Raw genomic sequence first — 27,320 nt, forward strand, 5'->3', positions numbered from 1 at the left:
ATAAATATCACTATAAATCAATATGACGTTATAAAAATACATATTTTAAATGACATAAAACATTTACTTCTAGTGTTTCCCTGTTAAAAGCAACCTTCACCTCAGCACTGCATAGCAATTCAGATATATGCGAAATGTTTAGGTGCACACAGCATATTAATATCATCATACAGTAATATCACACATAATGTAAATTAAAAAACACCTTTCCTTGATAAAACCAACTTTCCCATCTGCTCCGCATCGTGATTGAAAGAAAATATCTCTCTGAGAAAAAGTTCAGGAGAGCACAACACAGAAATACGGTGGTCATAATTATTATACATAATGTAAATGAGGTAAAACACTTACTTTCTGTATTTTCCTTGATAAAACCAACTGCTCTGTCTGCTCCGCATCGCGAGTGAAAGGAAATAACGTTATGTCTCAAAGAAAGAGTTTAAGGGTAACCTTAATTGCACAGCGCTCTCGTCTGTTCCGCATGGCCAGTGGAAAAAATGTCTTTGAGAAAATTTTAGCGGCATACAGCACATAAATATTGTCATAAAATGATATGATATTACAAAACACATTTTGTGTGTAAGATTAAACACTTCATTTTGTTGTTTCCCGTCCTCATATGCTCCGCATCGCGAGGAAAGAAAATGGCGTCTGTAAAAAATATTTCAAATGGGTGAGGCTAGCACACGACGAAATGTCCCGGATGTAAATTACTACTAAGGACCAAACGACCAATTTTCAACGTCGATTTTTGGGCTAAAAGAAGTCCATGACGGGCCGACTTGATTTAGCCCAAAGCTGTGGATGTTGAGCGGAGCGTTTGTGCGGTAGCGCAGTGTGTAGCCGCGTTTATCGTGACCTTGAACCATGTAATGATTAAAACTCTTCATGCTGCCACTCGCTGATGTCTTTGGGCTCCATCAAACAGAGCACCTGCAGAGAGAGAAAAACAGCTCAGGACTGATCATCAGAGCCACAGTGAGGTCAAAGGTCATTTGCCAACAGACTTCATGTGGCTGCAGGGTGTTTAACTGCTGTCAATACAGAAAGATGGGAAAACTGAAAACTGTACTTGGTCACAACCTCTGCAAAACCAGACACTTCAGTGAGTTTTTTCTCAAAGCACATCATGTTTTATGTCAATGTTTGTGGTCTTTAACTCGGTAAGGTGGAGCACAATCTTAGTCACCTAAAGCTTCTGTGAACTCAAACACTCCAGAGCTGCAGACACACAAAACTTAGTGAGTCAAACATACATTTGTGATTCAAGTGTTTGTTTAGATGCCTAACGACAGTCTAATAGCCACAAATATGGCAAAAGCTGGCTGAAATCTTGTTAAATAATCATGATTACGATATTGACCAAAATAAGTGTAATTATGATTTCTGCCATAATCAAAGGAGCTTTAATAAAAAGGCACGTTCTTTTTATCCAAAATCTGTTATTAAATCCATCTATTTTTGCATTCTTCTCATCTGTCTGAAGATCACTTGTATCCAGGAGCACCTGGTTCTGCTGACTGAGAATAAACGTCCACTTTATCAGCCACCATGAAGGTGGAGTAAAAGCCCACACAAACTGACCAATGATGGAGCTGCTGGACCTTCACTTGATTCTGAAGAGCATCCAGAAATGCCTGATGGTGAAAGAACAAGAGGGATATGAAATAAAACCACTGTTAGAATGAGGAACAGCAGACTTTGGAAGAGTTCAGTGAGACTCAATGTCAAATGCAAAACTGTTAATTCATGCGTGCATGAGGTTAGATTATTGTACTGCTTTATTGGGTGGTTGCTCTGCACACTTTAGGGATGTCACAATACTCAATATAATATCGAACCGTTCGGTACGACATCCATGGTTCAATACACGCTTGTGAATTGCGGTTTTTCAGTTTTGCATTTAAACTACTTAACTTACTTGTTTTATTTCTCTCGGAATTTGCTGTATGTGTGCCTGCGATTTCACGTGCTGAGATGAGAAAACGCTTCCCCGCTTATATTTGAAAAGGCAACACATGCAGAGCATCTTCCATTCTAATGACATGCAATGATAAGCCTTTCTAAACCTGTTGTCCAACAAAAGAGTTATAAAAACAAAAGTTAGAAAAAAACATACAACTTGTTTTTAATTCACAACATCTGTCGAGTGTTTGAAATAACTTCCTTATGTGATCTGATGTGGATTCTTGTCACAGAATGAGGCAGACAATAAATTCTATACTCATATCTAATGTATGTCAATTAGCACTGGCTTATGAAAATACACGAGATGGCTTGAAGGACACAGATAAACCATATATTATTGCAGACAAGTATTTATTGTCCTTACATTTCATCATTCAAAACGTTTAACATTAAATCTTGTTTTTATTCAGTTACAGCAATAGCGATGCCTTTGTCCATATTAGAGAAGCTGGAACAGAACGTCATCAGTGATACTTGATTTCTTTGACGCATATGTGAATTTTCCGCACGAGGGCGCCCTCTGGCGTCCAGTATGAATGAAACCCATTCTATTTTGTGTAAAACTCAAAAAAATAATACCTCTCTCAAAAGAAAAATTAAGCAGACATATACTAAACCACGCTTTTTCCAGTGTACAGAGGTTTACAGGAGTATTTTGTTAATTTGTTGAAAAAAAAAATGGCAAGATATCAGAACCGAACCGAAAACCGAGGTTAAAAAGTGAGGTACGTATTGAACCATGGACTAACTGTATTGTTGCATCCCTAGCACACTTAATTAACAAACTCCAGCTGGTCCAAAATGCAGCAGCTAGAGTTCTTACTAGAAACAGGAAGTTGGACTGTGGAGATGAGATAAGAAAAGATGTATAAGATGAGTGCAGATATGCTGTTCTTCATCTTCTTCCCTATTGGTCTGGAGTATTTAAAAATGTGGCATGCTTAATCTTATTCTAACCCATGATTCTGTTCTTAAGCCCCTCACAGAGCTGTGAAGAAAAACTTGTAGCCATAGTTGAAGGTACCTGGATGGTGAAGGTGCCTTTGGCAGCATCTGTCTGCAGGTGGATCTCCATGGGTGCTGTATCTCCTCCTGCTGTGATCATCTTGTGCCGCAGTTTCTCCAGCACATCACTGCCATTTGAGATGAGCTCTCTGATGAACACCTAACACAGAAAATCACTGATGAAACATGGAGTTGCAGTCTGATCCATGTATTTATATGATTTTTCTTCCATTCATAGATTGTTATATTATTATAATTATATAGCTATTTCTGGGGTGGTTTTCCAGTTGTAAATCAGAATACAATCATTAAAATAAATTCTATTAGTGCAAACACTCCTCCAATAAGACTCAAATGACAATATTGAGCCACATCAAGCTGATTATAATGTAATTATTTGATTCGTTTTTTGATAAAATAAACAAGATGGCAAATGTACATTACAACTGTAATGATGACAACTTGGATAAAATTAAATAATCAGCCTGAAAGATATACTGGTTAATGACTAGACTGAGTCCTGTAGAATCATACAGTATTCACTCTCTCGAAGGTGGATCAAGATTCACAGCATTACATCTGTTTTTTTGTTTTTGTTTTGTTTTTTTTTTTGGTTAATTTATCACCTCTTTCTCAGAATACAGTGATCAGGCCACAATATCCAGCAGTTTCTTCGTCTCTGCTTGGAACTCGTGTTTGGAGTAGGATCCTTATTGGACAAAGAAACAACAAAGTTTTAACATCCTCACAATTTCCATATGCTAGTAGTACAGCCTTACATATGACATTTAAATAGAATAGTTTGAGCCCAAAGAAAATATATATATAAAAAAAACTGCATAGGTGTTTTATGTTGTGTATCATATTTGATACATCAGACTTTTATGGCTCATACAGTTTGATATACTGAGAATATTGAGCTCACACTCAAGTTTTATCCAGAGGCCCAAACTGAGCAAAAATACACATTTTAGCGCAGATGCTGATATTTATATGGTAATTATGATAGGTTGTGATTTAAATCAGTGATTTTTTTATAATATTAAATCAGACTATGTAAATAAAATGCACATAAATATCAGCTGTCACTCTGTATCTCCAATAATGTCTTAGTAAGATGATATTTACATGCTTAGTTTTATGATCAACCTCTGTAATTTTAAGACATATTATGCAACACAATACAATGATGATTGACAGAATGTCAAATAAACATTCCTCAAAAGCCTGATGTGATCAACATACTTAACACTCACATTTAAACATGATTTAAAAAAAAAATCTGCTTCATTCAGTCCAGTAAGTGTTCATTCTGAAATATTACTAACAATATAAAATTATACTTACGTTTATTTTATTAAAGTATAAAGTTAAAGAATTTTTAGAAGATTTTTATAAAGATACTAAAAGGTCTTTAACTTACTAAAATAAACTTTTAATCAGATGACATAAGGCATGTAGTAGATTATGAACAACAAGACTTTTAGTAAAGTTTTGATCATGTTGATCATTTTGAGGCCTTAGAAATTCACAAAACAAGCATGATACAGTAGGATTATATGGTTAAGTTACTGAATCTTTCTGTACCTTGAATGTTCTCAGTGTCACTGATGATGCTGTGGAGCGTCTCCTCCTCTGTGCTCTCAGTCTGTTGTGTGCTGTAGCTGTGATGAGACACACTGACACCAGCACAGCTGGAGATCCACAGTCTGACAGGTCTGGTGTGATGCAGCTGCTGTCTGACATTAGTATCAACTGTTAAAAAGAGAGTCATTATAATCATCTGAATTAAACAGCACTTATGTTTTATTGACCAAAAGAGGGGTTTGGATTTGATAATTGTTATTGTCTATGCTCGACAGTCTTTAAATATTTGGATCATTTACTGAGTCTGATTACATTATTGAAAATGTCCAACTGAGCAAACTACTTATTCTGCACAAATCTTGTTTATTTTGTCAATGAGACAAATTTACATTTTAACTAAAAGCCTGTGTTTGTTTGATCAAAATCATTTTCCCCTTGTTATAATATTTCATGACGCTGCTGTGTTCTGATTCACTGATCATATTAATTTAACAGTTCATCCACAGGTTATTAAACAAATGAATCATGTACCTCCAGTGAATGTCGCGGGGACTATTGTTTTTCCGACCCCTCTGCTGGATGATAACAGCCTGACATGAGCCCTCTGAGAGACATTCAGAGAGTATTTGAATAAACTAAATGAATGTCTCCGCTGCTTTAGTTTGACCTACTGAAGACTGGAAACTACGGCATGACAGGCGTACAGTGACTGAAAGGACCCTGCGGACGCTCACTGATGACTACAGTTCGATACATGCCTGCATTAAATGTTTTACATTGGGTTGCTGATACTTTGACCTTTTAAGATTTCATGTAAGGTAGAGTCATACAATTTTAATTGATTAATTACATTAAAATAATAGCAAAATATGTTGTAAATGTAGGTTCTGTTTATTATATTCAGAAATAAATTTAAAAAAGATCTCGGAAGTCCTGAGAATAAGAAGTGTCTTTATTTCTTTATTTGTTTGTTTGATATGATCTGGTTCTGACATGTTGGGCCTATGTCACTTTGGTGAAACTCAACTATTTGTTTCAATTTGTTTTATCATAGTAAAATGTTTTATACAAAACGAATTGATGTAGCCGAATAGCTTTTCCCTACTGTGATTTATAAAAATGAATGCCAAGTTTCTGGTAACGTTTATAAAAATCAGATTCGTTTGAAATGTCATTATCTGCTTTGGATGAAAAACTGACTGTGTTGTAAGTGTGACCTGAGTGGAGATTTGTAAGCTACATAAATAGCCATTAAATATAAATAATAATAATAATAAAAAAAACCTTCCAAAGTCACTTAGGCTACAAGCCCTGCACTCAAAGTTTAAAGCATTTCTGCAAACAGAGAATGATTTCAGGAGTTGGATTATGATCAGGTGTTGTGGAGGGTGTGTCATCAGGTAAATCGTTTAGTTACAGGTCAAAGTATAACTGAGATAGGAACATTCTCCTTTCGATTACGAACTCTTGTATCAATATTTAGTTGATTGCCATATAATCATATCAATAATTTAGAATTGAAACAATTCAGAAACTCCAGTGAACTCATCAATATTCAGTCGCAGGTAAGTCGAGAAACACATTTTTCTAAACAATTGTGTCTATCGTGAGTGTGACTTGAGATCTGACACATTTAACTAGTTAGGTAGGTTATAAAGTGATACTAGACCGTATAAATACATTTTTAAAAAGAATAAAGTCAAATTTATTTTTATATATTCTTTGTCTGGATTCATTTAACCTGTTGATTGTAGATATATATGTAAAATGTTGTATTTGGCCCATAAATGTAAATGTAGTTTAGTATTCAGAGGCAAAACTCATTTGTCTGTTTATTATAATATTTTGTATTCATATTTTTCTTTTTATCATCTGTGTTCTCCAGCAATGAAGTTTATTTGTTTGACTCTGCTGATTATTAGTGGAATTACAGATTCAAGATCAGGTAATTTTCCACACCCACATAAACAGATGAAGTGTGTGTTCAAATCCATTTATGAACCTTTTTTACATTTCCGGGTTTCTCAGCTATGGGTTAACTTTGAGAGCAGTGAATGTGAGAGTACCACAAATATATATTATTTTGCATTCATGACTTTCAAAAAAAAAAAAGAGAGACTGATAATGGCAGTCAGAGGAGAGAACAATGTTAAATTTATAGTTCCTCCGATACTACATTAGAAACACCCTCGCATTAACGTTAACTACAGTGGTGTAGCATAGTAATGATGGACCCCAGTGCAGACTATTACCACGGGCCCCCTGGGCTGCAAGGTTGACCTATAGAAGTAATTTGCGGGTGGGACGTGTCCCTACGACCCCACTACTTTTTGCAACATCTCGCGGCACACACGGATGTACCTAAATGAAAGAAACATCTCCATTTCTCGATAAGAAATTCATTGGTCTGTTAAATAACAGGTGAGAACCTCTTGCTGGAATGTGCTATGGCTCATCGTCGCTGTTATCACTTCTATCTTGGCACAATGCGCAGTCTGTACACAGACAATCGAGCGCTTCGTTCTGGTAAAAGCACAAAACAAATGCACACAAACACGTTATTTCTCTTGACAATCACTGATGAACAGCTTTGGTTTTGAGAAAATGAGAAAAAAAAACTATACGAAGGTTGATTAGAACCACTTCAGAAATGCTTGACAAAAGTTCTACCACTAAACCATTAAAGCACACAAGTAGTCTATGCGAATTAAAATCCGTTCTCATCAATCTGCGTATAAATAACACGGCTTTACACTTTCCAATTGCGTGTAATACATACGCCAAAGTCCAATTTCGCGTGCATATGATACGCCAATCCTTCCCATTAATTTCTGTGGAGAGCAGATGCGTACAAATACCACGCAGCATCTTCTACGGCAGTGACGTCACCAACGAGGCTCGGTTTGCCCAGTTCACCTGATGTGTGTACACCTTCAAACAGGTAAGAAAGGGCAACAATCTTTTCTTTGTAATGAGATTATTATTTGTAATTATTTCGGTGCTTCTGGTCTCCTTACATGGGGTCATGTGTTAAAATGGAAGCGTGTGCGTTCAAATTAGTTAGAACAGTCGGCTGCTGCGTTAGCACAGCTGCTAACATTAGCCTACCATTTACATTAGCCTAAGCTAACTTCTAACTGTTGCAGTTTTAAAATAGATAAATAAATAAAACCGTTTTAATCATGTTCACGTGGCTGATGACAGCTCTACAAATCAACCAACCCAGTATCACGTGATAAGCGCGATCATGTAAAAGTCCGCACATTTACCATATTTTTACCATAGTAAGGTTAACTGTTGTTTGACCATATTATGTGTAACGTAGCCAATGCACAGTGTCCACAACACTTACCATGGTTTTACCACTGTAACTGTAGTTTTACTGTGATAAGTAGTTAAAGCACATAACCACAATGTTTACCATGGTTTTTACCTCAGTAACCATAGTTTTACTGTGGTATTTGTAGTTAAAGCACAATAACCACAACGCGTACCATAGTTTTACCACTGTAACTGTAGTTTTACTGTGGTATTTGTAGTTAAAGCGCAACAACCACAACATTTACCAAGGTTTTACCACTGTAAGCATAGTTTTACTGTGGTATTTGTTTTTAAAGCACAATAACCACAACGCGTACCATAGTTTTACCACTGTAACTGTAGTTTTACTGTGGTATTTGTAGTTAAAGCGCAACAACCACAACTTTTACCATGGTTTTACCACTGTAAGCATAGTTTTACTGTGGTATTTGTTTTTGAAGCACAATAACCACAATGCGTACCATAGTTTTACCACTGTAACTGTAGTTTTACTGTGGTACTTGCAGTTAAAGCACAATAACCACAACGTTTACCATGGTTTTACCACTGTAAACATAGTTTTACTGTGGTATTTGTAGTCAAAGCACAATAACCACAACGCTTACCATGGTTTTACCACTGTAAGCATAGTTTTACTGTGGTATTTGTTTTTAAAGCACAATAACCACAATGCTTACCATAGTTTTACCACTGTTAATGTAGTTATACTGTGGTATTTGTAGTTAAAGCACAGCAACCACAACGTTTACCATGGTTTTACCAGTGTAAACATAGTTTTACCAGTAACTGTGATTTTACTATACTATTTGTAAAGCACAGTTACTAGAATGCTTGCCACACCTTCACTTTTTTTTTTTTTCCTGTGGTCCATCATGACATTTTTATAATCTTATAATTTTGACCAATTCTGTCAGAAAGCTGCTAGAATTAACAGGGAACTTAAACTCAAAGCTCGCAGTGCTGATCTTGAAGAAGCTGTCAAGGAGGCTGAACAAGTCCTTCAATGATTCAACCTTTCACAGTAATGTTGAAGACATTTAGCTATAACTGATTTGCTTAAAGGCACACATCCTTATCTTATCTGTTAATAATACATTTACATTACAGTTGTTCCTCTGAAATATTTTGGTTACAGATTCTCTTTAGCACATTGTCTTAACATGTATATATTCTTCTTTGTTTCAGCTGAAAGGGAAGACCAAAGGAGGCCAGTCATGGGATCTGAATTGGGCCATATTGTGCATTTACGGAAAAGACCAAAGGCAAACATTTCCAAAGGTATGTTAATGTCGGTCTGAGCATCTTGACTGAACTGTAGTGCAGTTAGATTTTGCACAGCTTGCTCCACGGCCCCATCAGAAAGAACAACCAACAAAGTGTCATGCCGAACTCATTCATACAATTAACAGCAAATCAGCAAATTTATATGATATTGTAAAAGCGTAGTTATGCAAAATTCTACAACTTTCACTCGTACTTTTGTCATTGGCCATTGACTCAACTCTCATGCTAATTTTGCCCATTGTAAGTAGTCAGAGTGTTTGTATCATAAAGTTTATATTAAGTCCATTGTGTTCTTCTACTTCTACCTCTCTACCTCTCTACGTGGATCTTCGTCAGATTTCTCCTGCAGGCCGTTAATACAGAGATTCCATCTTCTCTTGTAACGCTCCATTTCTACCAATCTGTTCCCCAATTCAGTGTCAGTTTTATTCAGTTTTGCGATTTCCTTGTTTATTTCTGCGTTTTCTTTTTTACAGTCTTTTATCTCCGCTGCATTAAACTCAACTGCCTTCGAGATTTCTGCTATCATGACACTATTTTTCCGCATCTGATCCATTAAGTCTTCCATCTTTCTGTCTTGAGTGTCAAAACGTGCCGTAAGAGCAGTGATAGCTTGCAACAAGACCACATTAGAGACCTCTTCGTCATCAGCTTTCAACTTCTTCGTCTCACTACCTTTCATTGGAGTGATATGAGAAGAATCACGCCGCTTCTCAGATTTCCCGTTACCTTTTTCCGTGTTGTTTGCAGCGGACATGGCATCTACCCTGAATGTACCTCCCGCAGGAGGAATAACAATTTTCGGTGGTTTCACGTTCCGAGGTGTCTTCTGCATTGTAAGTTTAGAATGCTGACTTTGTAAAACTTTACACAAAGAAAAGCGATTGCCTGTACTTGAGAAATAACAATAATCAAAACAAAAATCAGAGATTACACGAGCAGTCAGGATAAAACGTGCGTCTAGCCCGCCATTTGCCCGGAAGAGTCTGCTGCTGCTGTAGTTTGACCTGTAGAAGACTGGAAACTACGGCGTGACAGGTGTACAGCGACTGAAAGGACCCTGCGGACGCTCACTGATGACGTCTGCGTGCAGTTTGATTCATGCCTGTGTAAAATGTTTTACATGACTTTTGGAGAACACTACAGGATTGGGTCATAGAAAGTATATGGATGCTCATACTTAGTATGTGGATGCTCATAACTAGAGTTTAATGGTGGTTGGCAGACCGACTGAAAAGGTGCATTCCCGCCACCTACTGGAAAGGAGTGTGAAGCGCATAATAGTAGGGAAGCCTGAAACAAGAACTACACACACACACACACACAAATCTAACTTAACCCTAAATTCTGTTAATCAGTCCTGTTTCTTTCAAATAGAAGAATAATTCATTATAAATTGTAGATTGCATTGGTCCATCTCCCAGTAAAATCAGAAGTGCCAAAATAACTTAGAACTTGAATTAATTTAAATCTTGCTCTTTCATATCCCTCACACTTAATGAGTACATGTTCTACTGTTTCTTCTTGGTCACATTTTTTGCAGTTTCCGGTTTCATGCTTCCCTATTCTATGTAGTGCTTGGTTTCATGAACAATGTCCAAAAGCATTCTTGATATTAATACATCCTCTTTCCTCTTTCCATATCTTCTTCTTTCCACACCAACATTTTCTTGTATGCAATGACTGCTGATACTTTTACTTTACAAGATATAATGTATGGTAGAGTCATACAATCTTTTGTTTGATTAATTACATTAAAATAATGGCAAATATGTTATAAAAATGTAGGTTCTGTTTATTATATTTTGAAATAAATTAAAAAGATTTAATTAGTCTTAGGATAAAAAGTGTCTTTATTTGTTTATTTATTTGTTTGTTTGATATGATGTGTTTCTGATATGTTGGGCCAATATGTCACTTTATTGTTGAAACTCGACTATTTGTTCCAATTTGTTATTTCATATTTTGTATTCAAAAAAGCTTTTCCCCATTGTGTTTTTCTTTTTAAATAAATGCCTAGTTTGGGGTAATAAAAATCTGCTTTGAATAGAAAAACTGACTGTATTGTAAGTGTGACCTGAGTGGAGTTTTGTAAACTACATACATAGCAATTAAAAAAATAGTATTATATCTATTAGAGGTCTTTAAATCGATTCTAAAAAATCACAGCACCCACAAAGGTCAGTTTAGGCCACAAGCTCTGCTGTCAAAACTGAGACACACTTCTGCAAACGGAGAATGATTTCAGCAGCTGGATTATGATGGAGGCAGTGTTGCCAGATCAGGTTGACGATTTCCAGCCCAAAAGCTCACCAAAACCCGCCCACTTCAACAAAAACCAGCCCAAAATTGTAACTGCCAAAATAATGTAATATAATTTTATTAGCCATGTCAATCAAGGTTGATAAGGACCATTTTTATCTCCTTAAAAAATAATGATGACAAAAATAAAATAGAGATAAATCAATTTCACAGAAATATGGATCAAAACAGGGCAAATGCATTAAAGGGAGTCAGAAAATATGCTTAAAATGCTTTAAAGTGGCAATCAAGAAATTAACGTTAATCCTTGCATCAAAAACACATGCATCATTTTCAATGTCCACAGTAAGAATAAGCAAATTTTTGTGCAAAAAGTGCACAATAAATTGATCAGAAAACAATGTAATTTAGCTGGCATTTACTCTTGTTCATGCACACACCCCACAACAGCCAAAAATTAGTTATTCACTTATATATACTGTATAATAATCAGACAGCAAAACTAAAATAATAATAATAACAATTAACAACAATAATGCACTTACCTTTGTCTTGTGCTTTATGGTCAGACAGAACTACAGCACGTATAAGTACACATTTGAGAACATAATGCAGAACTTTACACAGTCAAAACTGTTCAAGTCCAGCAGCTGTCAATGCCAAGTTTACCAGAGTTGTCTGGGTGGTTTAAAATATGTTCTGCTGCAGGACAGCATAGTATATATTCAGTTTTGATTTTTATTAAATCATTTAACTACTTACATATTTCAGTTACAATTATATTTGGAAGTCTTCTTTTCATCTCTCACTGTAATCCACGTTGTGCGATTTGAGTCACTCTTAGACTTTTTATCGTGTAACTTATATTTAGGCCACTTAAAATGAACCAAGAAGGGTTGCGTTAAGGAAAAATGAGTTGATGACTACACTACACATTATTTTACTGTGATACTTTGAGTTCGAACATATTAAAATAACATGACTAAAGATAAAAGCAAAGAAAAATGCAGCTGATTTTGTCTACCCGCCCGAAGCGTTATTCTCCGGTCCAAGCCGATCAAAAGAAGCCCAATCTGGCAACACTGGGTGGAGGGCGGTGTCACACAAGTGAAAGTAAAACTGAGACAAGAATATTCTCCTTCCGATTACGAACTTTCGTATCAACATTTAGTTAATTCCCATATAAACATATCAATAATTTATTCAGAAACTCCAGTGAACACATCAATGTTCAGTCGAAGGTAAGTCGAGAAACACATTCACCTGAACAACTGTGTCTATCATGAGTTTGACTTGAGATCAGACGCATTTAAGTTATTAAGTGATACTAAACCATATAAATACATTTTTAAAAAGAATAAGGTCAAATAAAACTACATGTAGATACACGTTGTACATTTGTGTCTTGCTTTGTCTGGACTAATTTAACCTGTTGATTGTAGATGTGTATGTAAAATGTTGTATTTGGCCCATAAGTGTAAATGTGCAAGTATTAAGAGACAAACACATGCATGTTAACTTTTGCATTTGACTGTTTATTATAATGTTTTGTATTCATATTTCCAGCAATGAAGTTCATTTGTGTGACTCTGCTGATTATTAGTGGAATTACAGATTCAAGATCAGGTAATTTTTCACACCCATGTAAAGAGCTGAAGTGGGTTCAAATTGATTCATTGTCCAGGTGAGCTAGCTATCCACCTTATTTTTCAATGCAAAAGTAAACCTATGGGCAAGACTTCCACTATGGGCTAAAAAGAATAACATCTGTTTGCACTTTAACACCAATTTGTACATCAAGAGCTGGGTAGTACACAGAGCTGGCCAGATTATTTACAAACAGTGCTGGGGAAAGTTACTTTTAAAAGTGATGCATTACAAAATTGTGTTACTTCCTAAAAAAGTAACTACATTACTTGGTTACTTTTTTGGAAAGTCATGCATTACTTTACTTTCGCGTTGGTTTTTAAATATGGGCTGGGCTTGTTTGTTTTTTTAATATAAAAAGTTATATTTTTAGCAAATGTAAAAGCCCTTTCATACTAAAAAGTGAAATGAATAAGCTTTGGGCTGAAGAAAAAGTACATTCACGCAGGAGAAGAAAGTTCAACACTTTTCAGCAAAAAAAAAATGAAGCAAAAATGTTAGTTTATCTAAAATAATTTTTGCCTATTAGAATGGTTAAACTAGATCATCAAATGTCAGCAGCAAAGACATTGGTTAATAAAATGAGACAATGCAAAAAGGATATTTGTGTTATTTAACATTTTTAACTATCGCAGGTTTGCGTCATATTCTGAGTTTGCATTTCACTGTTTTAATTCATTTTTTTAGGGCTGCACGATAAATCACATGCGACTGTGAGGCGCGCTTAGTCAGTAAAGCCTGTACTTTGATTAGTAGTAAAGCTCCATCACGTGCGTTCAGCTGGAGCAGCAATTAATACACAAAGCCGTAAATCACTGACAAGCTACGCAAAATCGCACTCATACCTGTCAAGTTTTGGATTTGAAAATAAGGGAAATTTTCCGGCGCCCGCCGCGAGCAGTCCCACCACCCCAACCAAGCTCCAGTATCCCTTACATTTTAAGACAGGTGACAAGAAAGCTAAAATCACCACTTGTCAACCACTTATAAACTACAATCGGCTTTATGCACAGCTGCACTACTTCCTGAACTTCAGGCAGCTCCTTTGTTTCCTGTCTGCCATTATTGGACAAACTGATTAATCCAGGTGATCAGTTTGTCCACATCTGTCTGTTTTTTCTTCTTTTTTCCCGCGTCGTCACTCATCAACTCATCATCTGACCTCACACACTAACCTCGCGACAACTGCCACCTACAGTACCTGTAGTAGGCTACTGCAGGTGGCAGATATCGCGAGGCTAGGGACAGAGCTCAGATTTTTTTTTTTTTTTTTTTTTATAACGCAGGTTAAAATACGGGAGATTTACGGGAAAATACTAATACGGGAGGACGGCGGGAAAGAAGGGTAAATTACGGGACTTTCCCGGCCAAAACGGGACACTTGACAGGTATGATCGCACTCATAATCGCAGATGAATCGCATTCGATTATGAGCGCGATTTTAGGTAGCTTGTCAGTGATTTACGGCTCTGTGTATTAATTGCTGCCTTAGCTGAACGCACGTGACGGAGCTTTACTACTAATCAAAGTACCGGCTTTACTGACTAAGCGCGCCTCATAAACGCATTCGATTAATTGTGCAGCCCTAATTTTGATGAATACTGAATCTGTTTTTTTTTTTTTTTTTTTTTTTTTTGCAAGCGAGATGAATTAATGCATGTTCACATTTAGTCTAAAACTACAGTAACATCATGTTTACACAGCGCACACAACGCCTCTGTACTTACTCCTGATTTTGAACAACATGGGGAAAAGAGAGCTGTCAGTCAATAAATGGGAAAACTGGTAACTGGCGTTACTTATTTGAAAAAGTAAGTCAGGTATTTATTTGTAAATATTAAAATGCGTTACTTTACTAGTTACTTGAAAAAAGTAATCTGTCACCTGTTCCTCATGTTTTCCACTCTTTTATATTAGTCTCCCTTTCCCTATTGCTTTATCAGTTCATTGTTCTTCTGTGCTAATGTCTCTATGTTTGCTAGCTTGTCTAACCTTTTGTGATACATGTTATTATTCCCTGCCAAGTTGTTTGTTAAATATTACCTCTTGTCTGTTGCCAGTCTAGTCTGTCTTGTCCAGTCCTGCAGAAGGAGCTTCTGGTCTGTTTCCTTTATCTGCCTTGCAACTAGACGTTTGCTGAGCCGGTGAGATCACGATCATAAGTGAGGCTGCGCTTCATGTTCCTGTCAGGCCACCGCAGTTAACTACTGGCCTCCAGCTTCTCTGTCTTCTCTGCACTCTGGTGGCCTGTCTTCCTGGACTGGACTCTGTGGTCGTTCACACAGCCTGCCGGTCTATGAGTCTCTCCCTGCCTATTGTTTGGACTGTGTTCACTCCCCTCCTCCCCGTCTCTTGTCCTGTCAGTCATTTTGTCAATAAACTGTCACAACTCATTCTGCATCTGAGTCCTCTCTCATAGATATCCTGACATAATTAAGTTGGCTTGATTCCACTCTAATATTTCTAATCTATCTATCTAAATCATGCTAGCAACATGCTAACATACAAAAAATGCTACAAACATACTAGTAACTTGCTAATCATGTTAACAACATGCTAGTAACATGCTAATCATGCTAACAGCACGTTAGTAACTTGCTAATCATGATAGAAACATGCTAGCAACGTGCTAGTAACATGCTAATCATGCTAACAACATGCTAGTAACTTTGCTAATCATGATAGAAACAAGCTATCAACATGCTAGTAACATGCTAATCATGCTAACAACATGCTAGTAACATGCTAATCATGCTACAAACATACTAATAACTTGTTAATCATGTTAACAGCATGTTAGTAACATGCTAATCATGCTATCAAAATGCTAATAACTTGCTAATCATGCTAGAAACATGCCAACAACATGCTAGTAACATGCTAATCATGCTAACAACATGCTAGTAACTTGCTAATCATACTAGCAGCATGCTAACCTTGTTAGAGACATGATAACAACATGCTAATCATGCTAGCAACATGCTAGCAGCATGCTAATCGTGTTAGAAACATTAACAACATGCTAGTAACATGCTAATCGTGTTAGAAACATTAACAACATGCTAGTAACATGCTAATCGTGTTAGAAACATGCTAACAACATGCTAATCATGCTAGAAACATGCTAGTAACATGCTAATCATGCTAACAACGGGCTAGTTACATGCTAATCATGCTGGAAACATGCTAGTAACATGGTAATCATGCTAGTAATTTGCTAATCATGCTAGCAGCATGCTAATCATGTAAGAAACATGCTAACAACATGTTAGTAACATGCTAATCATGTTACAAACATGATAGCAACATGCTAATAATGCTAGCAACATGTTAATCATGTTAGAAACATGCTAATCAGGCTAGAAACATGCTAGTAACTTGGTAATCATGCTAACAACATTCTAGTAACTTGCAAATCATGCTAACAACATTGTAATCAGCCTATAAAAATACAAGCAACAAGCTAATCATGCTAAAACAGGTTAACAACATGTTAAATCATGTAAGCAATGTGTTAAATCATGCTAGCTGCTTTCATACTATTACAACTGCTTCAAACTTTCAGGCTAGGCTTTCTCAAGCCAACTTAAAGTTTGTTCTCAAACTTTACTCATCTAGCTATTAAAATGTTCTAAAATCTCAGGTGTGCTTCAAGTAAATATATTAGACAAGACAAAAGCCTTAATAGACATAATACATGGTTAAATAACCTGAGTAATAATTCAAATGAAAATTAATGTGTTCATCAGTATTTGATGCAATGTTGAAACACTTCTTAACCCTGAAATAATTTTTGTAAATCAGTGGTCGAATGCTGTGTCACCACCTGACTAATGACTGATCTTTGTGTGAATGTGTACAAAAGTGGAAGACTGAGTGTATATAAGCGGTGGAATTTGAAAAAGAGGAAGAAGCAAATTATAGATTTGTTTTTGCTATTGTGTAAATAATATGTAATCATGTAATCCATAAAAAGTAACTGTAGTATGATTACAAGTATTTTAAGGTTTTATATAACTACAAGTACTTAATTTTTGGAATCTGATTACGTAATGAGACAAAGTCAGACCCGTAAAATTTACAAATGACAGCATCCGCTCTTATGGCAAAAATAAGGTGGAGAGTTTATTTATAATTATAGTTCAGTTTATAGTTTTTGTGATACTAACCAGCTCACTGTAAGTGATTAATACATGGCTACAAAATAAATGGACATGACATTTTTATCTGAACTGAAATTATTTTATTAACTTACTTGTAGAAATTGCAGAGACAGAACAGGAGCACAATTATGAAACTGTAGGTTTCCTGAAGAAGTGGTCAATGTTACAAATAGCAGTTGTTATTATTCAGAAATATTGACCAATTAGAATCAAGTTTACAAAAAGCCATATAATAATATTTAATAAAGTCACACAGGCAGTGTTTTGAAGCAAAGATGTAAATAGATCAACATAATGTGGTGGATGAAGCCTCTCAAATGATCAGATGCCGAGCTGATGTGTGGAGAAAAACAGCTTCTGCTTTACATGAAAACGCTGTAGCCCTAAAGTCTCATTCACACTTGTGAACATTTAAATATGATGACAAATGATGGGCTACTTTTATGACTTTCCATTTAAAGGCTGACAGTTCAACTTAAAGTAGTTTCACTTTTAATTAGACCTGCTCTCTTTCTCTTTTACAGAGCAGTATGAAGTAGTGGGTCCTGCAGATGTTGTTCCTGCTGTAGCTGGTGAAGATGTGATTCTGCCCTGTTCAGTCAAACCCAACATCAGTGTTGTGGACATGAGAGTGGAGTGGTTTAGATCTGATCTGAAAAACTCACAGCTAGTGCATCTTTATGATGATCATGAAGACAGAAACACAGATCAGAGTCAGTCCTACAGAGGGAGAACAAAACTGAATCATCAAGAACTACAGAGAGGAAACGCATCACTCAAACTCTCATCAGTCCGAGTCTCTGATGAAGGACTTTATAAGTGTTTTATTCAGTCCAAATCCTGGTATGATGACGCCACTGTTAATGTCAGTGTTGAAGGTGAGAAAATTATTGAAAACTAAAGGCTGGAATACACTACATGACTTTTAAAATCTGAACAGTTTTTAAAACACTAGGCATCAAACACTTACTGACTTTGTAATAGTCACAAAGGAAAGTTGGCCATCAAATGACTGAGTATCACAAAAAAACTCATGCAGAAACGTGCTCCTTGTTGGAGATGCGTGATATGCACTCTAAAATCTCCTGAAAATTCAAACAAACTGGAAGAGTCTGTCACAACCATACACTTCACAATTTTCTATTACATCCATCAGCTCTAATCTGCAGACTGGCTCTGACTGTCAGCAACTAGCATCAGTTTGTTCAGACTGTATATTGGGGCAAAAGTCGTGTAGTGTATTCCAGCCTTAACATGCTCTAACTGACTTAAAAAAACAGAACAACAACTCCATGTTCTTGTTGATCTGTAGCTGTAGGACGTCCTCCAGTGATCACAGTAGATGGGTTTGATCATTCAGGAGGGCTTCATCTGCTCTGTGAATCTGAAGGTTGGTATCCTGAACCTGATCTTGAGTGGCTGAACAGTGAAGGAGTCAGTTTGAGTTCAGAAACTACAGAGATGCAAAGAAACATAGATGGATTTAGTGTGAAACACACCATCACTGTGTATGAGAGAGACAGCAAGATTCACTGCAGATTCAAACTGAAGCATCACATGGTGGAGACACTGATGATCACAACAAGTAAATACTGACACTTTTGTTCCTGTAATTGTTTGTCATCATCTCATGGTATTTTTGATGCAGTAAAAGATTTAATGATTATCAGCTTAGTCTTTTACATTATGTAAAGCTAAAACATTTTACTGTCTATGTAAGTTTTCAATCATCTCATCAAAATAGTTTAATTTACACAATGTGCTGAATTACTGTTCTGTTTGGCAGGTAACATGTTTAATTCTTGGCGGACATCAGTCATCGTGATTTCAGTTTTTGTTGTGCTCAGTGTGATTGCTGGAATACTGATAGCTGTGTTTACTCATAAAAAAAAAGGTAAAATTCTTGTTTTCTTGTTATTTACTATTTTTTGTAAATAGGCAATATGGGATTAATTTTCAAGGCAAGGCAAATTAATTTATATAGTACATTTCATACACAATGATAATTCAAAGTGATTTACATAAAAAAAGGATTAAAATAATACAAACAATGAATTTAAAATGAATTAAAACATCTTAGAATAATTAAAAAATGATTATACATAAAATACAGTGCAATCATTCGGACGTAGCACAGAGCTCATTCAGTAAATGTGCAGCTAAACAGATGAGTTTTGAGTCTGGATTTAAATATGGCCAATGTTTTAGCACATCTGATCTTTCTGGAAGCTGATTCCAGCTGAATGTAGCATAATTAAAAAAAAGAAAAAGCTAAAAGCAGAGCCCTTAGGTTTATATTCTGCAATGAATTGGGGTCCAAGGCCATTGAGTGATTTATAAATGAGTAATAATACTTTAAAATCAATCCTAAATGTAACTGGAAGCCAATGTAAGGACCTGAGGACTGGTGTGATTTGCTCAGATTTTCTGGTTGTAGTCAGAATCCTGGCAGCAGTGTTCTGGATGAGCTGCAGCTGTTTAATGGTCTTCTTGTGAAGGCTGGTCAGGAGTCTATTACAATAGTCCACCCTGCTGGTGATAAAGGCATGAAATTCTCCAAGTCTTGACTGGAAACAAAACATCTAATTTGTGCAGTGTTTTTGAGATGATAATATAATAGTTATTGCTTAGACATGACTACTAAAACTAAGATCTGACTCCAGAATCACACCAAGATTCTTGACTTGATTTTTAGTTGTTTGACCCCTTGAGTCAAGGTCTGCATTCACTTTGAGAACTTCATCTTTGTTTCCAAATGCAATGACTTCAGTTTTCTCTTTGTTTTACTGAAGAAAGTTTTGGCACATCCAACTGTTAATTTCATCAGTGCATTGCCAGAAGGAGTCAGTGGGGCTGTAGTTATTTGACAATAAGGCTAGGTAAACCTGGGTGTCATCTGAATACTGTAACTGTGATAGGTAATTTGGTTCCTTTTTATTATTTGACTCAGTGGGATCATATACAGGCTGAACGAGAGCGACACAAGAATTGAGCCTTGAGAGACTCCACATGTCATGGACGTCTACTTAGACTTATGGTACAGGTCTAGAGTACAGAGTACAGGTCTCCTGTACTCACATAATAACCACTCCATTCTGAGTATGACCTGAACCAACTGAGGACCATCCCAGAAAGCCTGTGCCAGTTTTCCACTCACTCTAGAAGTATCTTGTGATTGACAGTGTCGAACACAGCACTGAGATCAAGTACCAGCAGTGATATTTTGCCTGAATCAGTAATTAAGTGTAAAATAATTTATTATCTTTATGAGCGCTATCTGTGTGCTGTTTACTTCCAGAACAAACATTTACAGATATTTTACTCACTCCCTTGTCACAAAAGATGTTTGTGTCTTTCTTTCTTCAGTTTCAAATTGTTTTTTGAGGAAATCATTTCAGGAATGTTCTCCATAAAGTGGACTTCAATGGTTATGGACTTCAACTTACAAACTGCAGTATAAATGCAGCTTCAAAGCGCTCTAAACAATCCCAGCCGAGGATGAAGGGTCTTATCTAGCAAAATGATTGGTTATTTTCAATTGCAATTTATATACCTAAAAACCTCAAATGCTCCTCTTGTCTAGCTCTGTGGTGCACATGCATACCCTGTGCACTCCGGTTCAATACAGTTAGGGTATGTTGAAAAACTCCTATCTCATTTTCTCCTAGCTGGAGCTAGTTTTTTCTTTATGTCTATGATGAGTCACACAGGTACTGGTTTACTCCACAGCGCTTCCTACCAGAACCAGTCTGAAATTGTCTGAATATAAAACCTTATTATATGTAGTGATTCAGAATAAGCCAAAACATGGCTTGGAAAATGGATTGATGATGTACTCACTTATTATTTCCATTTAGTAAATTTTAAAGACAAAAAAAGTTACAGACTGCAGCTTTAATTATTAAACTAAAATGGCTAAAATGGCAATGGTTTAAGGATATAATAATTATTTGAATTATAAAAATAATTACAAATATTAATCATTGCTAGAAGCCAGATGATTTTATATTTAAAATCTTTTACTGTATAGTGCCATTTAATTTGGAGCAAGAGAAACTAGGGAGTGGCTTTATTGTGTCTCAGATGTGTCGGTTTGTACAAAGCTGACCTCTAAACCAGAACATAACCTGTCCTGGAGCAGGTTATCTGTAGAGCATAAGTTACTGGCGATGAGGTTACTGGTAAAAGCCAAACCAATGGTTCCTAATACCCAGAGTTGGTACAAACTAAACTAAAACTTACCTGGCTAGTCAGCTGAAACTGCGTTATGGTTGGGTTCACGGCCCCTGTTTGTCAGAGTAATAAAAATGATAGAATTTTAATGTTCTTTTTCTGAATTTTCTATAGAACGTGATCAACATTTAGAACATCTGAAGACACTTATACCTAAAGGTGAATGTTTTGATCTTATTAAAATATAAATTGATTACTTTTAAATTATTTAGCAAAACAAAGAATGAATACACCATGCATTCATATACAAATAATAATGTTTTATTATAAGATACATAAACTCTGTAAAGTCTTCTTGGATTGTGTTGGTCTTCAAGTGGTGACTGAAATTATTAATCTTAAAATGAATTCTCTTATGAACCCTTTCTTCATACTTTCTGATTTTAGCCCTCATGTATTTAAGAACACACACAGGTGAGTAAAAGTATTGTAAGTATTTATAAAAAGTATTTATAATAATTTTTTAATATATACATTATTTATTATAATTATTTATTTTACTTACATAAATAAAAGCAAGACAAAAAAAAAACAAACAAAAAAACAAAACAAAAGGAGATCTAAAAATGAATAACAAAATGTATATAACAAAATTATAATATAATGTACATTAAACATTTCATATATTTTATTTTTGTTTGTCTTGTAAAGTTTTCATGATTCCTATAAAAAAATTGTCAATGTATTTATTATATACTCAAATATAAAGCAGAATTTTCAATAATTTTTGCAGTGAATGTGATTCTGGATGCTGATACGGCTCATCCACAACTCATCGTGTCTGATGATGGAAAACAAGTGAGTTCTGGAAACAGACAAACGTCAGGAGTGGATGGAAACAAAGACAGATTTAATGAAGATCTTGGTGTTGCTGGGAAGGACGGATTTTCCTCAGGGTGTTTCTACTTTGAGGTGCAGGTGAAGGGACAAACTAAGTGGGAGTTAGGAGTGACCAGAGAATCTGTTAACAAGAAGGACTTGATCTTTCTGAGACCTGAGAATGGATACTGGATTGTGGGACGGAGAAATAAGAAGTATCGAGCTCGTGATACTGAGCTTCTTTCTCTGAGTGTGAATCCTCAGAGGGTCGGTGTGTTTGTGAATTATGAGAAGGGTCTCGTCTGCTTTAATGATGTGGAGTCCATGTCTCATATCTATACTTACACCGATCAGTCTTTTAATGAGAAACTCTATCCATTTGTTAGTTTGGGGTGTTATCAGAATGACAACTCCACACCACTGATCATCTGTGATGATTACTAATGAGATCAGTGAATTTACATGATCAACTGAAATAAAAGAAAATGCAATAAAAAGGGTAACAGCAATAACTACAAACTTTGAAGTTTCTTTGAGAAAGCCAGGCCAGAAAGTTTTAAATGTTTTAAAAAGTTTTAAAAGTTGTAAAAGTTTGATAGTTTTCAGTTTGAAAAAGTTTTAAAAATCTAAAGTCTAAAGGCAAAACAATCTAGATGATTGATAGGGTTGCTATGCAGTTGATAAGGTACTTAGGGTTGTTGCTAAGGTGTTGCTGGGTGGTTTCTATGGTGTTGCCATGTAGTTGCTAGGGTACTCAGGGTGATTACTGAGATGTTGCTATATGGTTGCCAAGGTACCCAGGTAGGTTGTTAGGGTGTTGCCATGCAGTTGTTAGGGTACTCAGCATAGTTGCTTGGCTGTTGCTATGCGGTTGCTTGGGTATAGAAGCGGTTACTGTGGTGTTGCTATGTGGTTGCTAGAGTACACAGGGCGGTTGCTAGGTTGGTTTGGATGGTTTCTAGAGTATTGCACCTTCAATTCAGCATCTTTTAATAAATAGTTTTTTATGTGCTCAATATGTGATTTTTCACTTTGTTTTGTATGTAAAAGTTTTAATTATTAATACATCAATTGTCCCGATTTCATTTGCTGTTGTGCTCAGTGTGATTGCTGAAGTAATGATAGCTGAGTCATAACAACAGAAGTCAGTTATCTCATACTTTAGGTGTAAAGGTAAAGTAGAAAATTGATTGTGTTTATAAAATGTAACGGTTAAGTTTTTTATATTTTGGTTTCAAACTAAAAAACTTCAGAACCTTCTTAAATTAGAATAATTTTTTACAAATTGTCTCCTGCAAACAAAATCAGTATCAGTATCATCATATTTTTGTTACAGCTTGAGAAATGTATGTGAATCATATAATACATATCATCATGTAATAAGGTCCAAAAGTGAAAATGTAACATTTTGAGTTATCAACAATTTAAGCAAAAAAATAACAAAAAGTCACTTATTTGAGTTTATAAAAAATTATTCTTATTTTTTTTTTAATAAAAAAAGCCAGTAATGATAACTTTACAAGCTTCTTTTGAATGCTCATATCAGCAGAATTTATTTAGACACTAAAGACAAAGAGAAAAAAAAATCCAATTGACTGAATTTACATGTATAGATTTCTGAATCTGTTTGTGCATGTATAATGGTTTATGTTGGCGTTTCTACCAGTTTAACAAGTTTTCCTAGAGAAAATGATTGTAGTGTGTCATGTCACACTTTTGTTTATTTTTAGCACCACCTTGTGGCGGTTTGGTGTAACAACAAAGAACATCGATAATTGTGAGCTATTTTTCTTAGTGGTTGATTTAGACCATGTGACACTTAGATTAGAGGTTAACCAGGAAGCAATCGCAGTGTTCCAGATTCTCTCCATGCGATTGTCCAGGACGTTTCTTTGCTGTTTCCTTTGCATTTGTGCCTTGAAAAGGCTTTGCCTGTAAGTCTGTTTCCTTTCTTTAGTGTTTGAACAAATGTATATGCACATATAAATGTGAAGCTCGTAAGTTAGAGTTTAAAACAAACTACTCTTCAGTCATAATGATACTAAGCAGAGCGCGAACGTAGCTCTTTATGTTTGTTCAGATAACATTGTAAATAATGTAAATTCATTTGTATTTATTTGTGAACCCTCTGTAACAAACCTTTTGTAACCTTTATATGTTTCAGTTTTACAAAAAAGAAAGAATAAGAACGAAAGAGGAAAGAACATTACAGTAAAGCATTCAACTTTACTCCTGCGTCTGCCCCTTTTCTGACTTCTGACTTCTGTTAGCTATCTGTCAGTTTTGCGTAGATGAAACACGCATCTAGGACGGAATAGTGTGTATGAAATGTATTTGATAAGTATATGTGTATGTGTATGTGTATGTAAGTATTCTGAGGCAAAACACATGAATGTTAACACATTATTTTGTGAGATTCTGATGATAATACATGTTTTCTCTTTTAGCATCCATGTCATTTAGAGATTAAGTTCATTTTTTAGACGCTGCTGATTATTAGTGGAATTACAGATTCAAGATCAGATATTGATTTACTCCTTATGAAGAGCTGCGTTTTAAAGAGATGAAGTGTGTTTTCATGCGAGAAGAAAGAGGGATGAAGATATAATTATGCAAGGAGTAATGTACAGTAAGTTATTTATACAGTTGTTTTGAAATGACAGGCTCATTGTACATTATCACACTTATTACATGTCTACTCACCAAATAAACAAGTCATTATGATATTGATATAGAACTTTTTTTGTAGAAACTGCAGAACAAAACATGTATGTAGAAAACTATAAGATTTCAGGATGAGCGGTCTGTTATATGATATTGTCTTGAATAAAGAGATATTAGATATTTACAATTGATCAATTCATCAAGAGACCAGTCAGTTTATTTTTTCAGAGAGCTGTGCAATAATAGTAAAGTGCAAACCTTAAAACCTGTTTTACGTGGAAATGTTTGTTTATGTTTATCCAAATTTTAGTCAAGTCAAGTTTAATTCACCACAAACATAATCACGCTCTGCACAGTGAGGAGGCTGTAGGACATGAGCAGGACAGATCCTTGTCTTGTCTCATTTTCTTACAATATTCCAAAGTAGCTGACACAGTTTGTAAATGCTCTGAAAAGCTAATCATATCTTCTGCACAAGAAAGACATTTGTATTGGATGTTACATTGCTGGGAAAAGTGAAACTGAATTACGGTGAAATGTGCTGTACAGATCATGTGGAAAAACAGATATCAGAAAAATAGATCTCCATGCCTATTAAAGGATTAGTTCAGTTCCAGAACAAAAATTGTCATCCATGATATTTATGTCTTTATTTCTTCAATCGTAAATTAATTACATTTTTTGAGGAAAACGTTTCAGAAATATTCTCCATATTGTGGACTTCTATGGTGCCCACTAGGATGTCACAATACTCAATATAATATCGAACCGTTCGGTATGACATCCACACGGTTCAATACGCGCTTGTGAATTGCGGTTTTTCGGTTTTCCATTTAAATAACTTACCTTTTTATTTATCTCGGAATTTGCTGTATGTGTGCTCGCGATTTCATGTGCTGAAATGAGGAAACACTTTCCCGTTTATATTTGAAAAAGCAACACAAGCAGAGCATCTTCCATTCTAATGACATGCAATGATAAGCCTTTTTAAACCTGTTGTCCAACAAGAGTTATAAAAAAAGTTATAAAAAACATAACTTGTTTTTAATTCACAACATCAGTCAAGTGTTTGAAATAACTTCCTTATGTGATCTGATGTGGATTCTTATCACAGATGATGAGATGGCTTGCAGCATTCAGTAAAAAGTGTCAGTGAATGAAATTTTTGCATTGTGCTTTGAAAATGACAGTGAATAGCCTCAAGGTTCCCACACCTTGGTTAACTTCAAATTCAAGGACCTTTCAAGAACTTTCCAGGTCCAATACCTCATATTCAAGTACTTAATGTGGGGACACATTTCAAATGAGTGCAAGGTTACATTGTGTTACCAATGTATGCAATATGGATACACAACTATGCAAAAAAACTTGTATTTCTGTTTTGCATAAAACTGAAGAATATTTGGTACATCCTATACTGTATTCTAAAATTAGCTGATATTAACTTTTGAATGGATTTTACTGAAAAGAGCTTAGTTTAATGTAAAGTTAAATTAGTGTAACGTAAATGTGTGTAACTAACGTAAATCAATCAAGCTAGTATGCACAGGCCACGAAGTGTTGGCGAAACAACATTAGCGGACCGGAAGGAATTATAGAATGTTTTCCAGAAAACGTCTTGCACAAAATATATTCAAGCACTTTTCAAAAACTTTCCAGGGAATTTTTTTTCAGATTCACAAATTTTCAATGACCCATGGGAACCCTGAGCCTAGAATTATGCTTTCAGTTCAAATAAAAATTTTATACATGATTATAGTTTGTCCATCTAAAATGGTAATTGTGTATTAACAGCTGTCAGCCACGTCAGTAAGCAAATACACACTATGAAATTATTTACACAGCGCATTTTTTTATTTTGGTTGTGCATGCGGACCTGCGGACCACTTATGTGTACCCCTGCATATAAACCACATATTGTCATAGTTGTGTGCTTATTAGTCACGTTGAATCAATAAAATCAGTTCAATCTTCTGTTCATTCTGCACATTATCGTGACCTTAAACCAGGTAATGATAACTCCTTGTGCTGCTACTCACTGATGTCTTTGGGCTCCATCAACCAGAGCGACTGCAAAGAGAGAAAAACAGCTCAGGACTGATCATCAGAGCCACAGTGAGGTCAAAGTTCATTTACCAAAAGACTTCATGTGGCTGCAGGGTGTTTAACTGCCGTCAGTTCAGGAAGATGGGAAAACTGACAAAGTTGCTGTACTTCACAACTTCTGCAAAACAGATCAAAATCACTTCAGTCAGGTTCTACTGCAAGCATGTCATGTTTTTTGTCAATGTTAGTGGTTTTAAGTGTAGCAAACTTTTGACTCGGTCTTCTGATGAAAACTCTTTGCAGTCGACTTTAAGATTGAGT

The 27,320-nt window shown here is 35.6% G+C and overlaps 2 protein-coding genes across 2 annotated transcripts in view; both read left to right on the forward strand.

Annotated features, from left to right (window-relative positions):
- Positions 1–27,320, forward strand: part of LOC127157904 (butyrophilin subfamily 1 member A1) — a 131,088-nt gene that overhangs the window by 42,597 nt on the left and 61,171 nt on the right. The window lies entirely within an intron of this gene.
- LOC127157908 (butyrophilin subfamily 3 member A1) overlaps positions 12,540–27,320 on the forward strand; it is a 40,585-nt gene continuing 25,804 nt past the window's right edge. The window contains exons 1-2 of the mRNA XM_051101090.1: positions 12,540–12,668; positions 12,994–13,053. Of these exons, the coding sequence (XP_050957047.1) occupies positions 12,996–13,053 (58 nt within the window). The 5' untranslated portion in view covers positions 12,540–12,668; positions 12,994–12,995. The remainder of the gene's footprint in view (positions 12,669–12,993; positions 13,054–27,320) is intronic.

The sequence above is a fragment of the Labeo rohita genome, unplaced genomic scaffold (genome assembly GCF_022985175.1).
Source record: "Labeo rohita strain BAU-BD-2019 unplaced genomic scaffold, IGBB_LRoh.1.0 scaffold_125, whole genome shotgun sequence".
NCBI classification, from domain to species: Eukaryota; Metazoa; Chordata; class Actinopteri; order Cypriniformes; family Cyprinidae; genus Labeo; species Labeo rohita.